The 27888-nt window shown below is 47.7% G+C and overlaps 2 protein-coding genes across 2 annotated transcripts in view; one reads left to right on the forward strand and one right to left on the reverse strand.

Annotated features, from left to right (window-relative positions):
- LOC137450463 (probable acyl-CoA dehydrogenase 6) overlaps positions 1-13935 on the forward strand; it is a 78877-nt gene extending 64942 nt beyond the window's left edge. Inside the window, exons 6-10 of the mRNA XM_068157026.1 lie at positions 4801-4974; positions 9468-9629; positions 10702-10852; positions 13230-13381; positions 13511-13935. Of these exons, the coding sequence (XP_068013127.1) occupies positions 4801-4974; positions 9468-9629; positions 10702-10852; positions 13230-13320 (578 nt within the window). The 3' untranslated portion in view covers positions 13321-13381; positions 13511-13935. The remainder of the gene's footprint in view (positions 1-4800; positions 4975-9467; positions 9630-10701; positions 10853-13229; positions 13382-13510) is intronic.
- Positions 13936-15984: 2049 nt separating this feature from the next.
- On the reverse strand, positions 15985-27065 carry BET1 (Bet1 golgi vesicular membrane trafficking protein). Its single transcript, XM_068157027.1, has 4 exons — positions 26883-27065; positions 22692-22798; positions 19013-19069; positions 15985-17534 (listed from the first exon to the last, which is right to left on the reverse strand). The coding sequence occupies exons 1-4, from the start codon at positions 26899-26901 to the stop codon at positions 17379-17381; spliced, it is 339 nt and encodes a 112-aa protein (XP_068013128.1). The 5' UTR covers positions 26902-27065; the 3' UTR covers positions 15985-17378.
- Positions 27066-27888: the final 823 nt, after the last annotated feature.

Here is a 27888-nt window from a genome sequence, read left to right on the forward strand (position 1 = left end):
GCTGTGCAGTCTTCCACTGCCATAGCAAGGGGGTTCTGAAATGCATTTGCACACTTCCACAGAACAGGTGAGTTCAGGAGGAAACAAGAAGGAAATTGAATATTTTAGAAGGACCTGATGTGATAGGGAAAGGGTTTGGACCAAAAGAGGGGAGATTTACACTGGATATAAGGAAGACATTTTTTACAGTGAAGGTGGTGAGACACTGGAACAGGTTGCCCAGGCAGGTGGTAGATGCCCCATCCCTGGAAACCTTCCAGGTCAGGTTGTATGGGGCTCTGAGCAACCTGATCTATGTTCCTGCTCACTGCAAGGGCGTTGGACTAGATGACCTTAAAGGTCCCTTCCAACCCAAACCGTTCTGTGAGTGTCTTGTAAGTGAATTTCAATCTGGAGTAACTCGAGCAAGTGAGTTGCCTCGGGAATTAAGCAAGTTCTGAGTGGGTTGTGAGTTTCTACAACCTTTGCTCATGCAGGATAGGCTTTGAATGGAAACTCACAGAGGATTAAGCTGAGCTGCTCATGTGAGTTACTGTAGCTTTAGAGAGGGGTCTTGTTAGGTCACACAGCCTCTACACAGACCTTCCTTATCATAGAACATATTGGGTTGGAAGGGACTCTTAAAGGTCATCTTGTCAACCCCCCTGCAGTGAGCAGGGACATCAACTAGATCAGGTTGCTCAGGGTCCCATCAAGCCTTCCTAGCCTGTGATAAACAAGGTTTTATTAGAAAAATTGCCTGAGTCACCTGAAGCTTATCTGCAGAGAAGTCTTCCTAAAAACAAAATTGCAGGCCTCAAAGTGTTCATGCTTCCATTCTTGTATGATTCAGAGATTCACAGAATGGTTTAGATTGGAAGGGACCTTAAAGATCATGCAGTTCCACACCCCTTGCCAAGGGCAAGGACACCTTCCACTAGACCAGGTTGCTCAAGGCCTCATCCAGCTTGGCCTTGAACACCTCCAGGGATGAAGCATCCACAACTTCCCTGGGCAGCCTGTTCCAGTGTCTCACCACCCTCACTGTAAAGAGTTGCTTCCTAATATCTGGTCTAAAACAGATACTGGACTCCAAAAAGGTCACTCTGCCAAGACCTGTTGATTGTGGTCAGTGAGTGGATTGTATCAGAAGTGAGATGTGTCAGGAAAGCAAAGAGCAAAAGCATGAAAAGGCTGCCGTTTGACACAGAAGTGAGCAGGAAGCTCCAGATGGTTTGATACATCCTAAGGATATCTGTCTGCCAAAGATTGTTCTTCTTGGAGGGCAGCAGAGTAAGACTGTACAGGAAGTGTCTGGAAGATGTCACCAAATGATGCACTATCAAGTGCCTGTAGATGTTTGTGTGTCAAAGCTCAAGGAGGAGTGCAACAGAGAATGAGTATGTTGTGTCTGACTAAGTGCTGCTGTCACCAGCCTGTATGACAGGGTAAGGAAGGGATCCATGCTGCAGCAGGGATTGTAACTCCCTCCTTGCGTGTACCTGGAAGGATGGAGAGAGACCAGGCCAGCACCTTGCATGGAAGTCTGAATTGTTTCATACTTGAGTCATGTGGTGATAACGGGGAAAAAAAAAGAGATCCAAGTCTGAAAGCCAATTATTAACTTCAACAGCACAACTAACTCAGAAGCAAATGAAAGCTGTATTTACAAGCAAAAACTACACTCTGCAATGGAATGCAATGAATATGTACAAGATATACAGTATTTACAATATTATACAGATAGTTACAATTAGTAAACAACACAGAAACCCCTCTGGTTCCCCCAGAGTCCAGGGAAGCTGCTCCACTGCCCCTCTCCCCCCACCCCCCAAACCTCCTTCCCCTTCCCCTTTGTACCCTGCTTGTCACAGCTTGTACTTAAACCAGCTAATTTTTTGTCAGTGACCTAGGAGAGGAGATTGAATGCACCCTCAGTAAGTTTGCAGATGACAGTATGTTGGGAGGAAGTGTTCATCTTGAGAGTAGGAAGGCTCTACAGAGGGACCTGGCCAGGCTGGATGGATGGGCCAAAGCCATCTGTGTGAGAATCAACAAGGCCAAGTGTTTGTGTCACAATAACCCCATGAAGGTTCCAGGCCTGGGGCAGAGTGGCTGCAATTTGCCCAGCAGAGAAAGACCATGGGGTGTTGGTTGACAGCTGGTTGAAGGTGAGTCAGGGTGTACCTGGGTGGCCAAGAAGGCCACCAGCATCCTGGCCTGGATCAGCAGTGGTGTGGCCAGCAGGAGTAGGGAAGTGATTGTCCTGCTGGACTCAGCACTGGTGAGGCCACACCGTGAGTGCTGGGTTCAGTTTTGGGGCCCTCATTCACACTGAGTTGCTGGAGCAGGTCCAGAGTAGGGTGACAAAGCTGGTGAAGGGTCCGGAGAACAGGGCTGGTGAGGAGCAAACAAGACTCATCTAGCAACACAAAGGACTGGCAGCAGTTGTTCTTCTTGCAGCACAGTCCTTAGCAAACCTTCCCCTCACAGGGGCTGTAAGCACAGCTCCATGTGGAGGAGGAGCAGTGAAGCCATAAAATGAGCTGGACTCTGGGACTTACACAGAAACACAGCAGTGATATTCCAACAGGAAAAGATGTTCCAGCAATCATTTGGGTCTGTTTGGGTTCAGATTGTATTTGTCTAGCTCTGATTTTAATGCAGGTACAAACCACAAATGCTTTTTTGGCACGACGGGGTGCCAGTTGCTGGGTAACTTTCAATCCAAGAGTCAGAAATTCTTACACAACTGTTCTTACTTAATTCCTGCCTTGAGCACACATCAAAGCAAGTCTTCCTAACTCACAGTCTGTTTGTAGATTGGCTGGTGGAGAAAAAAAATCTTGAGTGGAAGGTATGGAAGTCTATGTGGACCTTCTTTGGAGAGCAGGCTTGGCATTTGGAAGTCCTGTCAGTATTTCCGCTCTGCAAAGAGATGAAACTTTCCACAACCTTATGCCATGCAGCCAGGCAGAGTGGCTTTGCAGGCAGAAGTTGGCAGTCACAGCCTTCAAATTCAAAGTGATTTTCATATGGCTGAAGGTCTCCTGTCAGTAGAAGCTGAGATGTCTATATGAACTCAGATGTTGACTGAAAGCCATGAAGGGTAGCAAGGTACACAGTAGAGAGAGGAACCATGACAGTCTGTGTAGGGACCAACTCCTACAAAGCCACATTCCAGAGTAGTAGAGGATTGAAAAACCATTAGAATCAAGAGGTAGCTATAACCAAAACCTGCTCATCACAAAACCAGTCAGAGTACCAGCATGTGGGTAGTAAAGTGGTGGTTGTCCTGCAAAGACACACATGCTGCTTTGGAGGAGAGTTTTCCTTTGCATGTTGACTTGGCAGATGCAATAAGGATGCTTGGCACAAGTCTTCACTCCCGGTTGTTGGCCTTGGTTTACCTCTGAAACATTCTTGACTTCCACCCTGAATATTCACATTAGCCCCAGAGCAACAAGGAGGTTAACTCCAAAGACAAGGGAAAGGCCAGCAAAAAATCAGTGATGTCTGTTAAGATCTCCTGGCAGAGTGGCAAGCTATGCTTGGATCTGAGCAACAGCAGGAAAGAACTTGTAACTAGGGAAAAGCAAACAACAGGATGAGTCCTACCTGATAGGAATAGGGAGCTGTAGTCTGATGTGGCCAAACCTGGAGGAACTGAGCTGATCTCCAGCAGGCTATTGCCTGTGGAGTCAGTGCTGTGCTGGGAGGTTTGTGAGGAGGCAAAGCTTCTTCACAAGCAAAACTCAGGTGTCAGAAAGAAGGGGCCAGTCTCTTCTTGATGATACTTGTGACAGGACAAGGGACAAAAGACATAAACTGGAACCCTGGAAGTTCCACCTTAACATGAGGAAAACCTTTGCTGTTGGGATGCTGGAGCCCTGGAGCAAGCTGCTTAGAGAGGTTTTGGAGTCTCTTTCTCTGGAGGCTTTCAAGACCCATTTGGATGCCCTCCTGTGTGACCTGCCCTAAGTGACCCTGCTTTGGCAGGGGTGTTGGTCCTGATGATCTCCAAAGATCCCTTCCTACCCCCACCATTCTATGATTCCATGTTCTTTATGAACCCTCCTGTGGCTACTTAGATGAACTAAAACTTATTTTGTAGGGCATCACAAGAGAGTTACAACAAAATATGGGATTGATGTGGAATTGTTGGATGTTTGCAGAAGTTCCACATTTGAGTCTTAACCTCTTCTGAATAGGAAAAAGTGCTGTGGGGTGATTGTCAGCTCTCTCTGCTGCAGGTACCAGGAAAAAAATCAGGATGGTATAGGAAGGGAAAGAAGGAAGAGGAATTCCAGGAAGATAAATTTTCTAGTTGCAGCTTAAAACGTAGCTCTGCTTCTGTCACTCTTAAATCTTGATCTGCTGTTTCACAGCAATGCAGGCACTTGGCAAATACTCCTAAACTGAATTCCATCATTTGATTATAGGGTACTAAAACTCAACCCTGGGCAAACAAGTATTTCATTTCAAGGCGTGCTTGAAGTAAGTTTATTGGTACTAGGAACCAAGTGGTGTTGTTTGGGGACATAATGAAAAGGGAAGCTTTTACATTTGCAGTTTCTGATTTGCTAGTTGAGTAAGGGTGAGGGGGGGAAGTCTTAACAATGGTATTTGGGCCATTCTGTTGTACTTGAATTTTGAGTTTTAAATTCCAGGATCCTGTTATTTGTTTTTCCTAGAGGTAGGTTTCACTGTGGTCTTGGCACATACCTGCACATCTACAAACTTCACCTGATTAAAACACTCTGCTTGTACTTAATGCTTCTACCTTTGGTGACCTTTCCAATGCCCCCTGTTTTCTCTCAGGGATTCACATTGCTAAAAAGATCGACAAGCTGGGCATGAGGTCATCAGACACAGCTCAGATCTTTTTTGAAGACGTAAGAGTGCCCAGCAAAAACGTCATTGGTGAGGAAGGGAAGGGCTTCACTTACCAGATGTTGCAGTTCCAAGAAGAGAGGCTGTGGGCAGTAGCCTCTGGTAAGTCATCATTTGTGCTTCTGGGGCCAGGCAGGGACACAGGGGTCACCCCTCTCATGACTAACAGCACTTTCCTTTACTGCAGACTGCATTGATCCCTTACCATCTGCTTCTGAAATCTGTCCTAGCCTGGGTGCAGACAAGCTTTGTGTAGGAAAAACTGAAACAGAAAATACTTCATGAGGCAGCTTGGAGGCTGTTTTGCTTTCTTTTTATTGTTGTTTTTCTGCTGATAAGAAAAAATGGCATCATGTTATGTCTGCTAGAAATACAGTACAAAGGCTGCCAGATAGTGGCATGGAACAGAGGGCTGATGACTTTTACTATACTACAGTAAGCTGTGATGCTTATCCTCCATTGAGGAAAGTTAATGCGGTGGCTGTGTGAAAAAGTGACTCCTACAGGATGTAAGAGCTTGGTGGATCTGTCTTGTTTCTGTACACTTTGGACACAAGTGGTGTAGCAGCAAATTCCTTTCCCTGAAGTGATGCTGTCATAGAGTTCCTGTTACCCTGAACTCAGGCTATACTCAGAGCCACGTATTTGAGTCGTATTGAATCTGGGTTTTCCATGATGTCCCAGCTCATTGTGAGGGAGTTGGACTAGGTGACCTTTCAAGGTCCCTTCCAACTATGGTTCCAAGTAATAACCAGATCCAAGTCTGGCTTGGCCATTTTCAGTCTCTCAACCTTCCCCCCACCAGCCCCTCAGTGTTTGCTGATTCAGTATTATGTGGTTCACTGCAAGAAGTCTGAGCCCCTAAATCTCTGAGTGGTGTAAATAATGTGACCCTACTGGAGCTGTTGTGCATACCAGGTCTGTTACTGCATGTGGCTGGGGAGCTGGGAACTCTTAAGAAGTGAATTTCTGGTTCAGTGACCAAATGACAAATCTCCCACTGTTGTGGGTTGGTCCCAGACCAACTATTTGAGAGTTCAACAGCTTTAAAAAAATCATCGCTTTGGGCCAAACAAATCTTAGTTCAGCTTGACTTAAATAGCAACTGTGGGAGTAGTTTGAGCAAAGAGGCAGTTAAGCTTGCAAGGGATGCTGCTGCAGACTCAGGCAAGGAGGAGACGTGGTCCTGCTGCTGGTCCTGCTTTAATGCTGGTGTACACAGAGAGGAAGGACATGCATTGTGCGTTTTTATGCTCAGTTTGAACTCTGAAGTGAAAACAATGAGAGTCTCTGGGTTGCAGAGCTGCTTCCCAGGCAGCAGAGCAGCCTGCTGCCTTAGTCATGCCCCAGGCAAAAGTGACACCCACTGACAGCATCAAGAGCCAAAGCCTGGCAGGAGAGGTCACTCCTCTGAAAACCACTGGCAACTTGGTACTGTCCAACCTTGCACAACTACCCAGCAGACACCCTGCCCTGCCAGGAAGTAGGACACCAGGTTTCAATTCTTTCTTTGTCCCAGAACAACACAGCAGGAGCAGGAAAACCCTCACCCTGGATGAGCAGCCTGGGAAAGGGCATCCTTGCTCCCCAAGCATGGCCATCAGGGAGGAAGAGCCTTGGAGCTCACCAAGGGAGATGGAGCTGGCTCCTGAAACACAGTGCCCAGTGTGTTACACAGAACCACACAATACATCTGGTTGGAAGATACCTTCAGGATCCTTGAGGTCCCTTCTGACCTGGTATTCTGTGAATCCGGTGAATCATCCAGTCCAACCTTCGACCCAGCACTGAAGGCTCGACACTAAACCATGTCCCTCAGCACCAGGTCCACTGGGCCCCCTTGTCCTGCTTTCATCCAGTCTCTGGTATAAAATGCTCTAGTCTGCCCTAGTGAGGCCTCATCTGGAATTTGTGTCCAGTTCTGGGCTCCCCAGTTCAAGAGGGGCAGGAAACTACTGGAGACAGTCCAGTGGTGGTCTACAAGGATGATTAAGGGAACTGAAGATCTCCCTGGTAAGGAAAGGCTGAGAGCCCTGCAGGTGTTTAGCCTGGAGAAGAAAAGGCTAAGAGGCTATCTGGTCAATGTTTACAAATTCCTTAAGGGTGGGTGTCAAGATGGGGCCAGGCTTCTTTCAGTGGTGCCCAGTGACAGGACAAGAGGTAATATGGGCAGGAAGTTCCTTCAAAACATGAGGAGGAACTTTACTTTTTGGGTGGCAGAGCACTGGAACAGGATGCCCAGAGAGGTGATGGGAACTCCATCTCTAGAGCTGGTCCAAACCTGCCTGGTTGTGTTCCTGTGCAACCTGCTCGAGGTGACCCTGCCTTGCTTAGGGGGTTGGACTCAATGATCTCCAGAGGCCCTTTCCAACCCCCCACCATTCTGTGAAAGCACTGGCAGCAGGGACAGGACCACACTGGTTTGGGCCAAGCTGTAAACCTCCACCCTTCTCTCTTTATTAGTTGTGTTATTTGTGGCCAGATTTCAGAAGGTGTGGGGAGTTTCCTCCCTTCATCATCTTGTTTGGGATTTTAAATTTCCAGTCAAACAAATTTAAACCATAAATGGAAAACTAATTTCCTGGAATTGCAAAATTTGCTCACAGGTGTGGCCTTCTGAGAGCCACTTCAGCAAAGGCTTTGGTGAAAGCCACTGTGCTGCTTGCTTCGCCCAAAGAGAGGAGCAGAGCTGCCACGTATCTTGAGTTGTGACACTGGCTAAACACTGTCCCTTGGTGGACCTGATGGCAGGAAAAGAAGGTTGCTATGGCAGGAAATAGGGGTTATTTATTTCCTAACTTTGAGGCAAAAAAGGGAGTTCCTTCTGTGAGAGGGAGCAGAATGGTGCTTCTGTAGTGACTTCTCTCTGCTCCTGTAGTCTCATCTTTCTGAGCACCTCTGAGTCATGGCCAGTAAGCAGGATGACAGATCCTTCCACATGGGCAATGCACATCCCTAAGAGCCAGGTTGCTCAGCCTGGAGCTTACTCTCCATCTCACTAGAGACTGAGCAGCCACAGCCTCAGAAAAAGATCCTTAGTTGGATTTTGAGAGCTGTAGGAAGGCAGTGTGTTTGCAGTGAGCAGAAGTTTCAAGTGGGAACACATAAGCTGATGGAGGAATGAGGAAAAGATTGTTCTGCTTCTGACAACTCCAAGTGCTTTCACAACCCCTCAGCTGTGGGGTTGACTATGTGCTCCTCAGGCTGCCCTAGGGTGACCTTTCCTGCATGTGCTGTCAGCTGAAACCTGTGGGGCCAAGCTTGTCTGAGGATGTGGAGAACATTATATGAGGAAAAAAAACACTCCCAAGCCACCACAAATAGGGGGAAAATGAGTTTCACTTTTCACACTGGTGTTTCTCTATGCTTGCATGGCTGGCAGAGGACTGTGTGCTGTTGTGCAAGGCTGGTAGTTGTGGTCTTCATTATGTTTTGTTGCTGTTTGCTGCACAGTTGAGCTTTGCCATGTTAAAGCTGTGCTCGTAAATACCTGCATCACAGGAAGGGTTGGGTTGGAAGGGACCTTTGAAGATCATGTCCAAGCTCTTTGCCATGGGCAGAGGCATCTTTCATTAGATCAGGTTGTTCAAAGCCCCACACAGCTTGATGAATCATAGAATCACTGAATGGTTTGGGTTGGAAGGGACCTTAAAATCATCAGTTCCACACCCCTTGCCATGGGCAGGGACACCTTCCACTAGCCCAGCTTGCTCAGCGTCCCAGCCAGCCTGGCCTCGAACACCTGCAGGGATGGGGCATCCACAACCTCCCTGGGCAACCTGTTCCAGTGTATCACCACCCTCACTGGAAAGAATTTCTTCCTAATCTCCAGTCTCAACTCTCCCCTCTTCCAGATTCAGTCCATTCCCCTTGGTCCTATCACTACCTGCCCTTGTAAAAAGTCTCTCCCCATGTCCTTGAACAAGTTCCTCCCTAACCTGTCCTTGAAAACTTCCAATGACAGGCCATCCACAAGTTCAGGGGGGTTGGAACTAGATGATCTTTAAGGTCCCTTCCAACCCAAACCATTCCATGATTTTGTTACTCTTACCTCCCTTCTGCTCTCCCACTGCTGGCCTGTGCTGCTTAGTTTTCCTCCCAGCAGCCCAGAGTGGGCTGTGTGCTTCCCATGTGTCCTTCTCTTTCTTTAGCATCTCTCAAGCTGGAGACCACGGAGATACGAGAAAGCTGTCCGTGTTCTACATGGCATGGTGGTGTGTTATGGGGCAAGGATGTTCCCCAGCAGAAATGTCCCTGAAAGGAGCAGTTTGTTTTCTTGCCCAGACAAGCAGCAGTGGGATGGCCACAGGGTGTTCATGCTCAGTAGAAAAGGAGGACTTTTGTTTATACTTATTTCTACTGGGGGAATGGGAAAAGGGGATCACACTATGGGATGTGAGGGGACAGCATGTGCAGGCAGTGCTCTCTGGCAGTGCCACAGCAGGGGGAAGTTGGTGGGATGCAGTCTGCAGCGCAGGGATGAAGCGTGAAGGGAGGTGATGCTGTCTGCACCATGTGGAAGAGCCACTGTGGTTTTCAGCAAGGAGAAGGACCCAGTGACTGAAATGATGTCTTCTGTGCTTTGCTTCTTTCAGTGCTGGTACCCCTGGAAACTGTCATCCAAGAGACCATCGAGTACGGGCGGCAGCGGCAGGCGTTCGGCCAGCCGGTGCTGCACAACCAGGCCATGCACTTCCGCCTGGCCGAGCTGGCCACCGAGGTGGAGCTGCTGCGCTCCCTCCTCTTCCGCACTGTGGGTGAGCACCCGCAGCTGCCTGCCCACAGGGGCTGCCTCCCCACAAGCAGGCAATTGCCCCAGCTGCAAAAGGCCTCCAAGATCATGTCCAGCCATTGACCCAACACCCCACTGCCCACTAAACCCTGTCCCAAGCTCCCACAGACACGTATTTCTGGACCACCTCCAGGCACTCCACCCGCTCCCTGGGCAGCCTGTTCCAATGCCTGACCACTCTTGCAGTAATTTTTCCTAATTTCCAACCTAAACCTCCCCCGGTGCAACTTGAGGCCATTTCCTCTTCTCCTATCACTTGAGAGTAAAGCAAAGAGACCAACCTCCACGTGGCTTCAACCTCCCTTCAGGGAATTGCAGAGACAGGTCTCCTCTCAGCTGCTCCTCACCAGCCCTGTTCTCCAGACCCTTCCCCAGCTTCCTTGCCCCTCCTGGGAGCTGCTCCAGCACCTCAATGACCTCTTTGTAGTGAGGGCCCCAAAGCTGAATCCAGGACTCAAGGTATGGCCTCACTAGTGCTCAGTCCAGGGGGACAAACACTTTCCTGGTCCTCCTGGTCACACTATTGCTGATCCAGACCAGGATGCTGGTAAGTCTTGGCCACCTGGGCACACCCTGGCTCATCTTCAGCCAGCTGTCACCCACTACCCCCAGGTCTTTCTCTGCTGAGCAGTTTCCAGCCACTCTGCCCCAAGCCTGGAGCCTTCATGGGGTGGTTGTGACCCAAGTGCAGGACCTGGCACTTGTTCTTGTTGAATCTCATGCAGTTAGCCCCAGCCCATGAATCCAGCCTGCCCAGGTTACTCTGCAGTCTTCCTACCCCCCCCAGCAGATCACCACTCCCACCTAATTTTGTGTCATCTGCAAGCCTACTGAGGGAAAACCAGATCCCCTTGTCCAAATAATTGATAAAGATACTAAAGAGAAATGGGCCCAAAACAAATGTCAAGAAGGTTGCCTCAAAAGTTCATGCAAAGGACATGGTCAGGCTAGAACAGGGGGAGATGATTGGCAGAGAGGCAGGCTGTGGTCAGTGACACTGTGTGTAACTCTGCTTGTTGATGTTTTTCCTTTTCCAGATCTCTATCTGGAAGGCCATGATGTGACAAAATTTGCTTCCATGGGTAAGCTGAAGGCAGGCCGCCTGTCCCGTGAAGTGACTGACAGCTGTCTCCAGTTCTGGGGAGGGATGGGCTTCACCAACGAGGTTCTGGTGAGCAGGTATTACAGGTAAGCAAGTGAGTGGTGGGAACAGGAAAGAGCTCTGCTGAACTGTGGCCTCTTAGGTATCCTACTAACAGATCACCTGCTTGAAAAGGGCACCAGCTCCTGGCTGGTGTGAGGAGTGTTGCTCCACTGAAGGGCATGTCTCTGGTGCACAGCATGGATGAAAGGACATCAGGGTTCTGTTGATGTGTTGGAGGGTCAGGACAGAGGCGGACTGTTCCTTTGGTGTATCTTGGCTTTGCATTCCAACTCTGGAGTTGGAACTACCCACAGGTTAGCCTCAATGGCAGGTGAAAGAAGTATTTCCCTTGCTGGTCCTCTGGTACCTGCCAGACAACAGGACAGGGAAGAAAGGAGACCAGGCTACCAGCAAGCAGGCAGCTTTCTTCTTGGTCTTTGTTTGCAAGATCAGAACTAAACCAAAGCAGAAGCTTTCTTCCAAACCCAATGAAAATCAGATTTATCTTTTTCCCCACAGAGGGAACAGGCTGCCCAGAGAAGCTGTGGAGGCTTCAAGCCTGGAAGTGCTGAAAGGCAGGTTGGATGGGACCTGGAGCAAGAGGGGCTAGTGGGAGGTGGGCTGGAACTAGAAAGTCGTGAAGGTCCCTTCCAACCCAAACCATTCTATGATCTAGGTGCCAGTACTGGGCTGATTTTCTGTACATAAATGACTCATTTTCAGTTGCAGGGATTGTGAGAAGGGGAACAGGTTTGAAAAAGTTTTGAGCCTGAATCTCAGCGTTTAATGGAAAAATCCAATATAAAAAGCAGGCAGAGTGGACTTCCCAGGCTTTACCCTAGCAGCAGGATTCTGCAGGAGAGAGCCAGAGTCAAGTTGTGTGTGGTTTTTCTCTCCCCTGTCTGCAATGCCTCAAAGACAACATAATTTAGGAAAAGGGTCCTTCTTGGTGCTGCCTAGATTCTTGGTAGCCTGGGTTGCATGTGGTGGGTGGGAAGGGCTCCTCAGCTTCCCTCTTAAGTGGCTCTTAAGCACAGCATTGAAGAAATTCTTTATAGGGGGCTGTATTCATCAGTAAGTAGATTGCTTTGCAGCATTGACATTTCTTACTGTGGCTAATTAGAATAAGTCTTGTCATCCACCGTGGCTGCTTCAGGGACATGGGGTTTCCTGACTCAAACTCTTTGCAGATAGGGGGCTGGTCTCTCAAGACACCTTGGTGGAACCAGATGGTGCATTGCAGGCTGGTTCCTCACAGTCCTTGGTCAGGGTGAAGCCATCACAGGTCAGTGCTCACCTCAGCAGAGCTGCAGGATGTGCTGCTGTGTCATGGGGGAGCAGCAAGAAGGTGAGGGAGAAATCAGAAAGCAAAGTGCTGCTAAGGCAGATCAAAAGCATTCCAGGGCAGCTACCCAGGGCTGTCAAATTCTAATATTTATAGCTACTAAAATATTGACATGCTGTGTGAATAATGCAGCACTACAACATCAACTCTCAAACCATCACCTTAGATTAAAGAGCTGATACACAACCTGGCTTTTAGTATCCTCCCCAGCTGCCTCACACAATTCCTGCAGGAGGAAGTCCCATGGTTTTTGGTTGTCATGCTGAAAACAAGCTAGTTGAAAATCATTTGAGAGGGGGAGAGCGCAACATTGAGGTGCCTGCCTGTGGCAGGCAAGCGTGGGATTTTTATCAGCACCTCAAAGGAATTCCGAGAATTCATCTCTCTCGGCACAGTGTTGTGATGGTGCAAAATGAAGGTACTGGAGAGACTTTCTGCAGCTCCAAAAAGCAGGCAGCACAGCAGCACAAAGTAACCTGCCATTGTTCCTGCTCTGCCGCCTTCAACAAGGCCCAGATTAAGGTGGGGAACCTTCAGGTTATGGAAATAAGCAGAGGTGCTTCAGCAGAAATGTTTCAGTGCTTTGAGGTTTTTGTGATTCTGCCTTTTTGCCCTGCTGAGACCTCACCTGCAGTGCTGCATCCAGCTCTGGAGCCCTCAACCCAGGCAGGAAATGGAGGGAGGCTGGGGTTGTTCAGCCTGAAAAAGAGAAGGCTCCAGGGAGACCTAATAGCAGCCTGCCAGTGCCTGAGGGGGGCTACAAGAAGGCCACAGAGGGACTGTTTGCAAAGGCCTGCAGGGACAGGACGAGGGGCAATGGTTTGAAATGAGAGCAGAGCAGATTCAGATTGGATGTAAGGAACAAGTTCTGCACCATGAGGATGCTGGAACACTGCAACAGGTTGAGGTCCCATCCCTGGAGATACTCAAGGTCAGGCTGGCCAAGGCTCTGAGCTAGTTGCTCTAGTGGAGGATGTCACTGCTGACTGCAGGGGTTTGAACTGGATGAGTTTTGGAGGTCGCTTCCAACCCAAACCATTCTATGATTCTATGTTTAACTCTACTCTTATTTCTAGAGACATGAGACTGCTCTCCATAGGAGGTGGTGCAGATGAAATCATGCTTTCCATCATCTGCAAACACATGGAAATACTTCCCAGCAAGTGACTCTTCTCCACTCTGCCATGGAGATTAAGCAAGCAAAGCACGGCTGAGCTGCACAGTGAAGGTAACTACCACTACATCTTTTTAGGGGTAAATAAGTAGAGATATCAGTCATTTGCCATCAAAACCATAACCATTCTGTGTCCTCTCTGAAAACATTCCCTGCAAAGTGTTTTTTTTTCCATTTTTTCAGCAATTACTGCTTTGGAGAGTCCTGTGAGCCAAACTAAGCACCCAGGAAAAAAGAAGTCAGGCTAGAGCTACAAGAAAATCAAGGCATACTTCATGGGAGCTCTGCTTTCAAGATCAGTAATTAAGGCAGAGTATTCCCTGCTGTATTCAGCTCCTGGAAAAGTGATTTTGCTCTTAATTAGAAATATCTTCTCCATTTTCACTTAGCTAGGAATCATCAAAATCAGCTCTGGCATCTTTGCTAGGTCTACATCGACTCACAGCACAGCCACGGATGTGTGGGAGTGAGAGGTGATTTTTGATTGTAGAATTATTCTGTGAGCAACAGCTGAATAGTAGCTGAAGCTTTTGGAGGCTGAACTTCAGCAGCACCTCACCCTGTCTTCTGTGTAATTATTAAAGAAGAATATGAAACAATATGGAAAATGTGTGTAATTATTTAAACTCTTCCTTAGCCAGGAAAGCCAAAAACCATCAGTGGAATTCTCCTTATCACTGAAGTGGTGATGAAGCATTCCCAGGTACTCTCCATGACACTGCAAGGTTAACAGTTTGATAGTTAAAAGCTGACATTGCCTTCCACCTGTAAACAATCTGCCTGGTTCCTAGGTAGAGGCTAAGTTACATTGAAGTGAGACATGCACACAAGTACTGTGTAAAAATGATGGCCAGAAGATTTGCAAATGCAGAACAATCATAACTGCTATGAACTGCAACTGTGGAACAGCACAGTTAATGCTACTATGATTTTCCTGTGGTATCTCTGCTTAAACTCACACCAGAGTCCTCAAATCATACTTTTCTACCAAAAAATGACCAGGAAAGTGCAGGGGTTCTGGAAAATTCTAAGGCTGCTGTTCCCTTTCCCTGACTGAAATAATGTCAAAGCAATTTCAGCCTGATATAAGTCACTGTAACAATTCTAAACCAACTTACAGAATCCTAGAATGGTTTGGGTTGGAAGGAACCTCCAGAGGGACTGAGCCTTCTCCAGCCTGAGCTTGAATCTCTCTAGGGCTGGGGCCTCAACCACCTCCCTGGACAACCTCCTGCAGTGTTGCAGCACTCTCATGACCTTTTAGTGGAGCTGAAGTAAGGGAGCTGTGCAGAATGAGTGCAGAATTAAGTCACGTTTTCACTAGGTAACTTTCAGTTGCATTTCATTCCAACATGTTGATGTTAAAAGCCCCTAACAAAGCTGTGTGTCAGCACTTAGGAAGTAAAAAAACCCTTTGTGTTGTCTAATAGACATAGAAAGTTGTTTGGAGGCTTCAAACAGTCCTTGTGGTTGTGCTTTCTCCCCATTTCCAGCCCTGTCTAGAGAACAACAACAACCTCCAGATAAAACCCTTAACTGAAGAAACACAGCAAGGAAGCCACAGGCACTTGGGAATACTCTGCCTGTTTAACAAGCCTAGCAATTGTCACATCAAGACAATCCTGGCGCTGGCACTTGGATGCTCTCTTACTTGCAGAGGTATTTTAGACCTTTTAACAGACAAAAGATCCAATCAGCTGGAAATTGCTGTTCCACAGTCTGTGTGGAGCCATTTTGCATTACACAAGTGTTGTGCTTCCATTACATAGGAAAACCAACAGGGAAGACAAGTGGCTGAACCAACATTGCTTATTTTACTACTGCCCACCACACAACCGTGCCCAGCAGCCTGAGAGAAGTGATTCTCCCCATCTAATCTATTCTTCTGAGACCTTACCTGGAGTCCTGTGTCCAGGTCTGGAGCCCCCAGCACCAGAAGGACATGGAACTGTTAGAGCAGCTACAGGGGAGGCCACCACGATGATCCAAGGAGCACCTCTGCTACAGAGATAGGAGTGGAACCCTCTCCCTGCTGATGAAAGTCTGAGGTTCTCTTTAGCTTGGAGCACAGAAGCAGTGTCAGGAGGATGGAGCCAGGCTCTGCTCAGGGATGTCCAATGATAGGACAAGGGGCAATGGATGCAAGGTGGAGCAGGGGAGGTGCCACAGGAACAGAAGTGAAAACTTTTTCACTGTGAGGGTGCCAGAGCCCTGGAGGAGGCTGCCCAGAGAGGCTGTGGAGCCTCCTCTGGAGACATTCAAAACCCACCTGTATGTGTTTGTGTGTGACATGTCCTAGGTGATCCTGTTCTGGCAGGGGGGGTTGGACTGGATGATCCTTCAAGGTCTCTTCTAATCCCTTACATTCTGTGATTCTCTGCAAGTTGGTGTTGCTTACCCTGGAGACAAGAAGGCTCCAGGGAGTCCTACTAGCAGCTTTCCAGTATTGGGAGTGTGCCTCCAAGAGAGCTGTAGAGGGACTTTTGACAGCAACACAGAGTGACAGGACAAGGGGTGATGACTTCAAACTGGAAGAAGCTGGATTGAGGTTAGACATTAGGAAGCAATTGTAAGCATAGCCCCTTAAATGCAGCACCATTTCCAAAAAGTATCCTGGTCTTCTACAGGAGCAAAGAATGTCCATGACCACCACCAGCTGCAATACTACAGGAGAGTTTATTTGTCAGTTGATCATTAGTTATTAATGGCAACAGACTGTACAGTATTGCTAGAAGTCTTTTGAACCCTGCAGATAGAATTTCAATAGCTAGGAAAAGGAGGTTTCTTCAACATTAAACTGCACAGTGTAAGAACTTCAACTATTAGAAACTGGTGAGCCAAAGCTGTCTTCAAAAATAAAAACACTTTCAAATGACAGCACCTCCAGCGGGTGCAGCATCTTCTACTTCAATATAAAAATTCAAATCCCTTACCTCAGACATCAGGCAGTGCAGATTTAGGGATCACAGACTGAAGAGTAAACACAGGAATGGAAAAAAGTTCTGGTGATTCAATGGAATCATTTTAGATACTTTATGTATAAAGAAAATGTTTGTACTGTGTCCATGAAGGCTGAGAGAGTTGGCTTGTTCAGCCTGGAAAAGAGAAAGGTGCATGAAGACCTGCAAGCAGCCTTCCAGGATTTGAATAGGGCCTCCAGCAGACCTGAAGAGGGACTTTTGACAAAGGCATGGAGTGACAGGCCAAGCTTCAAACTGGAAGAAGCCAGGCTGAGATGAGACATGGGGAGGCAATCCTACCCCATGAGGGTGGTGAGGCACTGGAACAGGCTGCACAGAGAAGCTGTGGAAGCTCCAAGCCTTGCAGTGTTCAAGGCTAGATTGGATGGGGCCTTGAGCAAGCTGATCTGGTAGAAGGTGTCCCTGCTTATGGCAGGAGGGTTGGAAAAGATGATCTTGAAGGTCCCTCCCACAGGAAACCATTCTGTGGTTCTGTGATTTGCTCACAAGAGCCAATGTGTGAATGTGGATTACCACATTTCAATTAAAAAAACCACACCACTAAATCCAGTTTTAAGTAACTTCTCCCCAAAACACAGATTTTAAGCTACTTAAACCCATACAGTAGGGCAATTAGCCACAAAAAGCTTCTTGGGGCTCCACTCTTTGTTAGCTTCAGGCCAGACTTTTAAAAATCCAGAGAAAAAACAATTCAGAGAGATCTAAATATTCTTTGTGCTTCTGCAACCTAGAATTTATCTTATGCCTGCATCTGGAGCTCTAATTTAGAGCATGGCCCAGAATGGGAAGCAGAAGTAAAGAGGAAAGCCTTGCAAACTTGCAATGCCTTCAAACAGCTGCTGTTGCCTGTATTCATAAATCAGTTTCCCCCTTAAAAAACCAGGAATTGATGATAGTAATACTTCTGGCAGATTTACAAATAATTCCCCCCCAAAACAGGGGCTGATGGCAAAAAATTCAGATCCATTATGAAAATTCTCTAAACCAATGCATGAATGCAATCCACAACAATTGCCCTGTGGCTTAGCCCGCTCTGATCAAGGCCTTGGTTACGCAAGCGGTACCGTGCATCACCTCAGTTTAATAACCCAGTATATGACAAAAAAAACAAACAGTGAGAAGAGCATCATGTAGCACAACAGCTTGGTCTGGCTTCCTCTGGAGAGTGTCCTCAGTCTGCCCATAGTTGCACCTAGAAGTCCCCCCGTGGACTCAAAATCATTTTCCTACATGAAATAAAAACAACAAGCAAGGAAGCAAGCAAAACAACAGGGAGGTTACTCTGAGAGAAAAATAGAATACAATAGAATAAACCAGGTTGGAAGAGACCTTCAAGATCATCGTGTCCAACCTATCATCCAACACCACCCAATCAACTAACCCATGGCACCAAGCACCCTGTCAAGTCTCCTCCTGAACACCTCCAGTGATGGCGACTCCACCACCTCCCCGGGCAGCCCATTCCAATGGGCAATCACTCTCTCCGTGTAAAACTTCCTCCTGACCTCCAGCCTGAACCTCCCCTGGTGCAGCCTGAGACTGTGTCCTCTTGTTCTGGTGCTGGCTGCCTGGGAGAAGAGACCAACCTCTGCCTGTCTACAACACCCCCTTCAGGTAGTTGTAGACAGCAATAAGGTCACCCCCGAGTCTCCTCTTCTCCAGGCTAAGCAGCCCCAGCTCCCTCAGCCTCTCCTCATAGGGCTTGTGCTCCAAGCCCCCCACCAACTTTGCATTCTAAGCATAGTTTTTCCTGCTGCTGGTTTTGCTTGGTTAGTGGTGCTTGGATTGGGGTTTTTTTGAGGATTTTGGTTTGGTTTTTGAATCTTCCAAACCTATTTCAGAGGCAGTTTCTGAAAATTAACGAGGAAAAAGTTTCACCTAATTCATCCAGAGATTTCTCCCCCACCAAGCAAAACAAGACAAACAAACAAGCAAGCATTTCTGACTCCCTCATTTTTTTGCTTCCTCCTCCTACTCTTAAATGTGGACTTGCCAAACTGTTATGTCTGAAGTACAAAGCCTTTGAAAGCCCTGCATTTTCACAGTTGCATCCAGCTCTGCACAGGAAGGGGACAGGAAGGACATGGAGCTGATTGAGAGGGTCCAGAGGAGGCCACGAAAATGATCAGGGAGTTGGAGCAGCTCTGCTACAAGGATAGGCTAAGGGAGCTGAGGTTCTTCAGCCTGGAGAAGGCTCCAGGGAGACCTTCAAAGCAGCCTTCCAGTACCTGAAGGAGAGCTACAAGAAGGCTGCAGAGGGGCTGTTTGCAAAGGCCTGCAGGGACAGGACAAATAACAGTGGTTTGAAATGAGAGCAGAACAGATTCAGATTTGATGTGAGGAACAAGTTCTGCACCATGATGGTGCTGGAACACTGCTAGAGGTTGTCCAGGGAGGTGGTTGAGGCCCCATCCCTGGAGATCTTCAAGCTCAGGCTGGCGAAGGCTCTGAGCAAGCTGCTCTAGTGAAGGATGTCCCTGCTGACACAGGGGGGTTGGACTGGATGACTTTTGGAGGTTACTTCCAATCCAAACCATTCTATGATACTATTATTTTTAAACCAGAAATATTGCTGCTGAATTGTTCACATTTTACAAGAAGCAATAAGCTGTCACAAGATGTGAACACAAATGTTTATACTAAAAGCTTCACATCACTGACTTCTTAATCCTCCCCATACTTAAGTTAGTGACTAAATACTTACCATTTCTGATAACATTTTATTTTGGTTTTTGACTTCTGTTCCAATTTCAATGGAAAGCTATTAAAAAACAAAAGAAAAAGAGTATTAAATATTAGTAAGCAATTACAGATACAGAGTATCCAGTCTAAAATACCTGACCTGACTAGGCTTTCCACAGGTAACAAGTGAAAACAGTACCTGCTGTTGTCAAAAAGCAAAGCAACATGCATAGCACTCTGTCAACAACCCTTAGGAAAGTAAATGGCGTCTTACTAGATGAGTCTAAAGAGTCACAGAAGGTCCTCAATGCTCCTCCTCCCCTTTTCCACAGAATTCCTTACTAGCATTATTGCATGGACTTGCAGAAATTCCAAGGATGAATCACCCATCCCCTTGAACAAGTGTTAAAGCACAGAGGACCAGGAGCACTCCTTTTGACTTGGTTGTTGCTAGGGTTGACACCTCTAACTTGTTAGCCCATCTCTTCTGACAAGCTGCTGCTATGCTGTAGATCATTTCTTCTGAGAACTTGTCTAGTCCTTCTCTGATTTGTGTCACGAAGCAGCAAGCTCACAGCAGGACAAGGTGACCTGTGTGTGGAAGTGAGCATTGCTCCAGAGATAGGAACCAGGGTCAGCACCAGCCTAGTGATCACCCAGCACATCCACAGCTATGACCCAGGTCCAAGAGCAAGCCAAAGTCATGGTGGGTAAAGGTTGGAATCACAGCTATCAGACAGGTCCAAGAGCAAGCCAAAGTCATGGTGGGTAAAGGTTGGAATCACAGCTATGACCCAGGTCCAAGAGCAAGCCAAAGTCATGGTGGGTAAAGGTTGGAATCACAGCTATCAGACAGGTCCAAGAGCAAGCCAAAGTCATGGTGGGTAAAGGTTGGAATCACAGCTATCAGACAGGTCCAAGAGCAAGCCAAAGTCATGGTGGGTAAAGGTTGGAATCAGGCAGGTGTAAGACCAGGCACAGACAGAACGGCAGTGTTAGCAAAGGTGAGGAGCAGCCAGGAGAGCCTTTAAAACCAGCAGCTGTTTTTAAACAGCACCCAAGTGACACAGGGCAGAAGCTCCAACTGAGGCTTGTTGGCAGCTCTTCCTCCATAAGAGTTCTTAACGTGAGCAACCAGCTCAGCTCCTAAGAAGCATGGGAAGTGTGCTCCAGGCCCCCATGCTTTGGATTAGCTAAAACCAGTCTGGGTTTTGTGACATCACTTCTCACTGTTGCATCTCACCAGAATCTACTATCAAGTCAAGAGTGAAACATAAGGCTTCTAGGAGGATCATCTGAAGATTACCCCATACACCAAGATCATGACAATGCACTACAAAATCCAACTGCAGGAAGAGCACACATGGGGCACCATCAGCCACACTGCAGACATAGCCTGGGACACCAGTTTGAACTAAAGCCAACCAGAAAAGAAGATAAGAAATTAGAAGTCAGACCTTTTCTTCTTAACTGCTTCTAAATTGTTTAGGTGGATAATTTCCTACCCTTAGGTCTTACTTTCTATTTGAGACTAAACAAATGACTTTGAAGCACCAGGATATCATTAGCAAGAGGAATTTGAGTGAGTTTAGGCCCAAGAATTTATTGGCTACATACACAGAAACTCCACTTACTGCCAAGGATGTATTTTAAAAGATCTGAAGTTGTTAAGTAAAAGAACTCCACACACAATTGTAATCATAGAGCTGTCTTACAGTTAAGACCTGTGTCCTGAAGGGGCAAAAAGACACAAAAATGCTCTGAATCAGACAATGGGGCAGGAGCCAGCAGCTCTGTTTTCAGGAAATTGCCCACCTTGCCCAGGCTTATCTGAACATGCCCTGGGGTCCAAGTGGGCCAGGTGTGTGTGCCTTTGGCCACCTTTGGAGAAAACTACTTCTACAGGTGAAAGTGTCAGGTTTCTATCTATGAATCTTTGTTGTCACTGGCCATCGCTGTCTCAGGAAATTCTACAAATACCAGCCCAAAGAGCCAGTGCCTTGCAGTTGTCCAAGCTCTGGGAGAAGTCACAAGCCTTGCTTGTCTTGCAGTTTGGAATCTGAGCTGTGCTTCAGTTTACCCAGAAAGACTGCAAGACCCTCGCTGTAAGCGTTGTAAAGCCCAGGAGCAGACAGACGTGTCCCGGCGCAGACAGACGCGTCTCACCGGGCCAAGAGACGAAGCCCAGGAGGAGCCGAGAGTCCCTGGCACAGTTCTGTTTTACCGGAAGAAGCAACAAGCACCACTGCGAAGACTGCAGCTGAAGAACCTCTCCAAACAGGCAATGCTACAAAGCCAACAAGCCCTGCAAGCCTCGGCGGCAACCTCTTGCCTACAAAGCTTTCAGCTACAAAGCCTTTGGAGATAAACCCTGCATGTGCTACAGCAACAAGCTGCAGAAGCTGACAGAAGGTGAAGCTGTGCTCCTGCAGCTCTCGCATGCTCGATGCCACGCTGGTGCTGTTGAAATGCCCCCGCGCGCCGCAGGGTGCCACGAGCAGTGAGTAATTATGAGATCTGATTTTTATAAGCATCTCTTACAGGTCTGTTGCCCCCCTTGTGGGCAATCTCTGACATGTTGCCTATGCTCTTCTCTTTTTTCTTCACAGTTTAAATTGCTCTTTGTTGTTTCAGGATTTTGGCTCATATTGTTTCCATTGTTGGCTGTTCCTGCTGGTGAGGTGTCTGTTCCACAGCCGAGTATTTTGATGCAGTAAATAGGTTTTATTAATATTTTCATGCAGGATTTTTATTATTATTGATAAAGTTATTAGTATTTATATTAACTGTTCTACCTATTACATATTAATAACCTCCATACGATCCTAACAACCTGCCTGAAAGAAGTCCCCAGTCTCTGGAGGGAATCAGCGTCATTAAACCAACCAACTTCTCTTTCAGAGTATGTTAGGATGTTATTTCTAACAGTGGTTTTGACATTACAGATTTGTCAGCTGCTACAGCAGAAGCTGATGAGGCACAGTGGTCACAGAATCAGAGAATGGCTTCACTTGGAAAGGACCTTAAATATCATTTGCTTCCAACTTCCTATGAGACACCTCCTACTAGACCAGCTTGCTCAAGGCCTCATCCAGCCTGACCTTGAACACTGACAGGCTTGGAGCCTCCATAACTTTTCTGGGCAACCTTTTCCAGTGCCTCACCACCCTCATACTAAAGAGCTGCTTCTAATGTGAAATCTAAACCTATCCTGCTGTAGTTTCAAACCACTGCCCTTTGTCCTATCACCACAGCTTTCTTCTAATAGCACCAAACCCAAGTATTCCATCCTCCTGAGCCAGTTTACTGACCTAAACTCCATTTTTCTAGCTTCTGCAGGGACAGGAGCTCATTCTGGAGGACAGCAAGCCACAGGGTGGGTTGGACATGGTGACCTTTGAGGGTCCCTTCCAACCCAATGCAATCTGTGATAGTAACACCACAGTTGTCCTCAAGATTAGCCAACAATGACACCTCTAGCTAAAAAATGTAATTAAAGGCAGATCCCAGTTACACAAATGAGTGATTGTGCACTTTGGTTGGACTGGATGATCTTTCAAGGTCCCTTCCAACCCCTACCATTCCTGTGATTCTGTGATTCTTCTTCCTTGTGTTAAGCTTATGTTTTAAACTATGTTTATGGCTTCCCTGGTGCATGTAACTGAAAGCAAAATAAAGTGAAAACAGCATTAAATACTCACTGATTTGATGGCACTGACTTTGGTACGCAGGCTCTCTGTTAATCTGTCATTTTCTTCCTCATACACACTGTACCCACTGTTGGTGTAGCCATAGTTACCTCCATCCCCTGGAAAAGCAAGGGTCAGCAGTTAAGACAGCAAACACCACGGAGCAAGTGCCCTTCATGTGTGGAAAAGAACTTTTTCCACTTAAAAATGCATTTTCTTAACGTCAACTTTGGCCACCAGGAAAAGGCACCTTGTGTTCCTCAGCTATCCAAGCTTTTTCTGATGTGTAAGTTACCTTTCAGTGTGGCACAGATGGAAAGCTGAGGAATGGTTGTAATTCAATAAAACCAGGGTGAAACTTCACAAACCAGGGTGTTTTCAGATCACTTCTATGAAAATCAACCTCAGCATTACACGGAGAGGTGATGAGAACATTGAGGCCATGACGTAGAGCAGCAAACCCAACTCAAAATAGGACAGTTGGGATCATTCTGTAACACACAACCACCTCTGATCACACTCACATTCGAAGGAGAAAGCGTACTCAGGTTTTTTGTGCACTTCCCTACAAACAAGACCTCAGCTGAGAAGCCAGGTGTGAGCAGAGCACTGCCATTTCTGTCACCATGTGCATGCTAGTGCCCCTCCTGCCTTTGCTTTCCAGGTGCTGGAGCTTCAGGACTATTCACCAGACAACTGACTCAGAAGAGGTCCTCAGCTCAACATGCTCCCTTCCTCCAGCCTCCGATAAAGATGTCCTACAGACAACAGCTGGACATTAGCCTGGGCACAGAAGAATTAAAGCTGTGTCCTGACTAGACAAAAACCAGTCTTAGGCCTCAAATCAAAGATCTGAAACCAAAGAAGAGAGACCAAGACTGAGAAAGACAAACAAAAACAAACTGTTACAAGCTGATTTGATAGGGGCTGAATTAATGAGGCAACACAAGCTCTATGATAAAGATTGATTCAACAATCCAGGTGAACCATACATCAGTGTTTATCTGGCTAGTCAGATTGCCTTGGGTTAGAGACTTCTGGGGTTGGGTGCCTTGTTTGCTTCTGAGGGGAAAGGGAGAGAAGAGAGACATCAACCACACAGTCTTAGATACAGCTACGTCTCAAAAGTTTCACCATGTGCTGGGCATACATCACATTAAGACTTTAAAGGAGAGAATGATGCTGCTGCTTTCATATAGATATCATTTTATATTATTATTTTATATATATATTTATATTTATTTATATATATATATATATATATATATATATATATATATATATATATATATATATATATATATAAATGTTTATATTCTCTAAAGATGTTCTGGAAGTCACAGTATTTTTTTCAGGTGGAAAAGACCATCAACACCAACCATTCTCTAACTCCACCAAGGCTGGTGCTAAACCATGTCCCTCAGAACCACATCTCTGCCTCTTTAAAACACCTCCAGGGATGAAAACTGAACCACCTTCCTGGGGAGCCTATGCCAGGATTTGAAAATCCTTTCAGTCAAGAAGTTTTTTTTTGAGAGCCAAACTAAACCTTCCCTGGTGCAACCTGAGGCCATCTCCTTTCATCCTGTCCCTCGTTCCTAGGGATAAGAGACCAACCCCTACCTGGCTCCAGCTCCTTTCAGGGAGTTTCTGTTAAGTGCAAATCATGATGGTTTTTCAGTTGGTCCTTGTAAACTCTGTTAATCTTCTTCTATATGTGAAGCTAAGGACAAGTTGTCAGTAAGACTGGGTGAAAGGTCTGCATCACAGTGGAAGTCTTATGAAAGCCCTGCCCCTGAGAGCCCTTCTCCTAGTCAAAGGTGCCAATGCCAAGTGTAGAAAGTTGACTAAAATAACATCACTGAGTGAGTCGAGGTTGTTTCCTTTGCCTTGTTTTACGAAGGCACCTAAGTACAGTGTAAGTTGCTCAGAGCCCTTTCCAACCTGACCTGGAATGCTTCCTGGGATGGGGCACCTACCACCTCTCTGGGCAATCTGGGCCAGGGTCTCATCACCCTCAGCATAAAAAAATTCTTCTGGATCTAGTCAAAATCCTCTCTTAGTTTAAAACCATCAGCCCATGTCCCATCACAACAGACCCTGCTAAAATGATTGTCCTCATTTTTCTTGTAGGCTCGTTTAAGTACTGGAAGGCTGCAGTAAGGTCTCCCTAGAGATTTCTCCTCTCCAGGCTGAACAACCCAAGCTTTCTCAAGCTGTCCTCTCAGCACAGGGCTTCCAGCCCTCGCATCACTTCTGTGGCCTCCCCTGTACCTGCTCCAACAGGTCCATGTCTTTCTTGCACCAAGGCCTCCAGAGCTGACTCCAGCACTGCAGGTGAGGTTTCAGCAGGGTGCAGCACAGGCAGAATCTCCTCCCTCTACCGGCTGCCGATGCCAGGGTTGGTTCTGGGCTATGAGAGCACACGGCTAGCTCACATCCAGCTTTTCATCTACCAGTACCTCTAAGTTCTTCTCTGCATGGCTGCTCTCAACCTCGTTATCCCCCAGCCTGGACTGATAATGATGATTGCCCCAACACAGGTGCAGGACATTCACTCTTCCTTGTTGAACCTCATGAGCTCCACATGGGCCCACTTCTCAAATTTGCCCTGTCTCTCTAGAGGACATCTCATCCCTCAGGTGTGTCAACCACACCACTCAGCTTGGTGGCATCTGCAAACTCTTCCCCCTGCACTCCTTCCAGAAAAAAAACCAAACCACTTCACTTCTTCAGACTCATCATACCAAGCTGGATGGCCTTTGGTCTAACCCCTCTCAGTTCATACCCAAGAGCAAGCTGTTAGTCTGACAAAGGACTGCAGATCTCAGCATGACACTGATGACCTAAGCCCTACCCAATGCTCACCTTTTTATAATAAACATCCAAGCCCCTCTCCTGATGCAGTAAGAAGTGCATCCTAGAATTGCCTTCTCTGGTAGAAAGAAGTCACTCCAGGGTGCTGTAACAGACACACCTGCTTTAGCCACATGACATTTATTACCTCCTAAATACTCACTTTCTAGGAAGAACTCAGACATACACATCTGAGGCATAGATATTACTTGAGTTTTACAGTGAGATCATGCCACCTATGTCATTCTAGAACATGACATGGGAGTTCAAAGTTTCTTTAGTCATCAGTGTGACTACTAGTTGAAAAATGAGGCCCAAGCCTCTCAAAACACTCAGCAGACACGCCACACAGTTTTCTGTACTTGTAATAAAATGACAAGAGCTGAAGCTTGTTTAATCCAAACACACCCAAGTACTATAAATAAACAAATAAACCAACTCAAAAGGTGGAAAGGACTTGACTGAAGGGCAACACAGCTGGTGAAGGGTCTGGATAACAAGTCTTATGAGGAGCAGCTGAGGGAACTGGGGTTGTTTAGTCTGGAGGAGGCTGAGGGGAGACCTCACTGCCCTCGTAACAACTCCCTGAAGGCAGGCTGAAGCCAGGTTGGGGTTGGTGTCTTCTCACTACTATCAAGTGATAGAATGAGAGGAAATGGCCTGAAATTGTGCCAGAGGAGGTTTAGGTTGGAGATTCGGAAAAATGCCTTTAGTGCAAGAGGGGTCAGGGTGGTGGAGTCACCATCCCTGGAGGTATTCAAAAAAACCTGTGAGCAGGGCACTTTGGGACATGGTTTAGTGGCCATGGTGGCGTTAGGTCAATGGCTGGACTCGATGATCTTAAGAGGACTGTTCCAACCGAAACAATTCTATGATTCCATGAGGAGCGCAAACCTGCTCATCCACCTAAACATGGCTCAAACTATTACTGCATTACAACCACTCACCTACACAATTAAATACCAGCCCAGCGCTGCCCTGTGAATCCAGATGAGCTACAGACAGGAGCACCTGTAAGGGGCTTTCCCTACCCCAAAACTTCGGAGCTCCACTGCAAGCCTTCACCCCCCAGCACAGCCCCTCCCAGGCAAGGACGCCCCCTCCGAAGCCCCTACCTGGGGCCGGGCCCTGCCCAGCCGGCCCGGCAGTGGCTCCCACAGGCCCAGCACAGCGCGGCGCACACCACAGCACCGCCGGCCCCCGCCCTCCCCGCCAAGCTTTTCACGCCCTCTCCCCCGCTGTTTCACTCTCCAGCACCAGCACGGGCGCGCCGCCAGGCCGGGAGGCTGCCGCGACCCGGCTCCGCAGTGGGGCTGCGGGCCCCGCTCCGAGGAGCGCCGCGCTTACCCAGCCCTGCGCGCCTCATGGCTGCGCCCGCAGCCGCCGACGGAGGAAGAGAAGGGGAACGACTCCCTCACCCACCGCGGCCGAGGGGAAACTGGACTCCACGCAGCAGCCGCGGCCCAGCTCCGGCCCGGCCGTTGGGACCATTCAACCGGCGAGCGCCACGCCAGCGCCCGCAGCCGCACGGCCCGCTGGGAGCGGCGGGTTCCGGCCGCGCTGCCGGGGCTGATGGGGCTTGTAGGCACCGCGGGGAGGGCAGGGCGGTGCTCAGGGGATCCTCCCGTCCAGCGCCCCTGCACGGCAGGGTCACCCACAGCCAGTTATTGCACAGTCCGGGCGGGTTTGGAATAGCTTCAGAGAAGGAGACTCCACAACCTCTCTGGGCAGCCTGCTCCAGCACCCTCCCAGCAAAGAGTCGTCGTCTTGAGCTCCAATGAAACTTCCTGTTTTCTAGATCCTGCCCGTTGTACCTTGTCCTGCCACTGGGAACTGCTGAATAGAGCCCAGCCACATCCCTGTCACCTTCACCCTTTAGCTATTGATCAGTATTGATAAGATCCCCACTCAGGCTGCTCTTCTCCAAGCTAAACAGCTCCATGTCTCTCAGCCTCTCCTTGTAAGGGAGACGTTCCAGTCCCCTCAGCATCTTTGTGGCCTCCACTGGACTCTCTCCAGTAGTTCCCTGTTCCTCTTGAACTGGGAAGCCTAGACCTGGATGCAATACTCCAGGTACGATCACACCAGGGCAGAGCAGGAAGATAACGTCCCTCAACCTGCTGGCCACTCTTCTTAATGCACCTCAGGAGACCACTGGCCTTCTCGGCCATGAGGGCACATTGCCATCTCATGGGCATCTTCTTGTCTACCAGCACTCCCAGGTCCTTCACAAAGCTGTTTTCCAGCAGGTCATCCTCTCATCTGTACTGGTCCAGGGGGTTATTCCTCCCCAGGTGCAGGACTCAAAATGTACATTTTGAAGAGCTAGACTCTGAGGCGGTGGCTTCAGGGG

This window comes from Melanerpes formicivorus, unplaced genomic scaffold (genome assembly GCF_026170545.1).
Source record: "Melanerpes formicivorus ecotype bairdi unplaced genomic scaffold, bMelFor1.0.p_v2 SCAF_35, whole genome shotgun sequence".
Taxonomy (NCBI): domain Eukaryota; kingdom Metazoa; phylum Chordata; class Aves; order Piciformes; family Picidae; genus Melanerpes; species Melanerpes formicivorus.

Coding starts and splice junctions, on each gene's coding strand:
- BET1 (XM_068157027.1), bottom strand. Junction 19,070..22,691: donor AAGTCAGTGCCATCAAATCA/GTGAGTATTTAA, acceptor GTTTTTTAATAG/CTTTCCATTGAAATTGGAAC. Junction 17,535..19,012: donor ATAAAATGTTATCAGAAATG/GTAAGTATTTAG, acceptor TATTTCATGTAG/GAAAATGATTTTGAGTCCAC.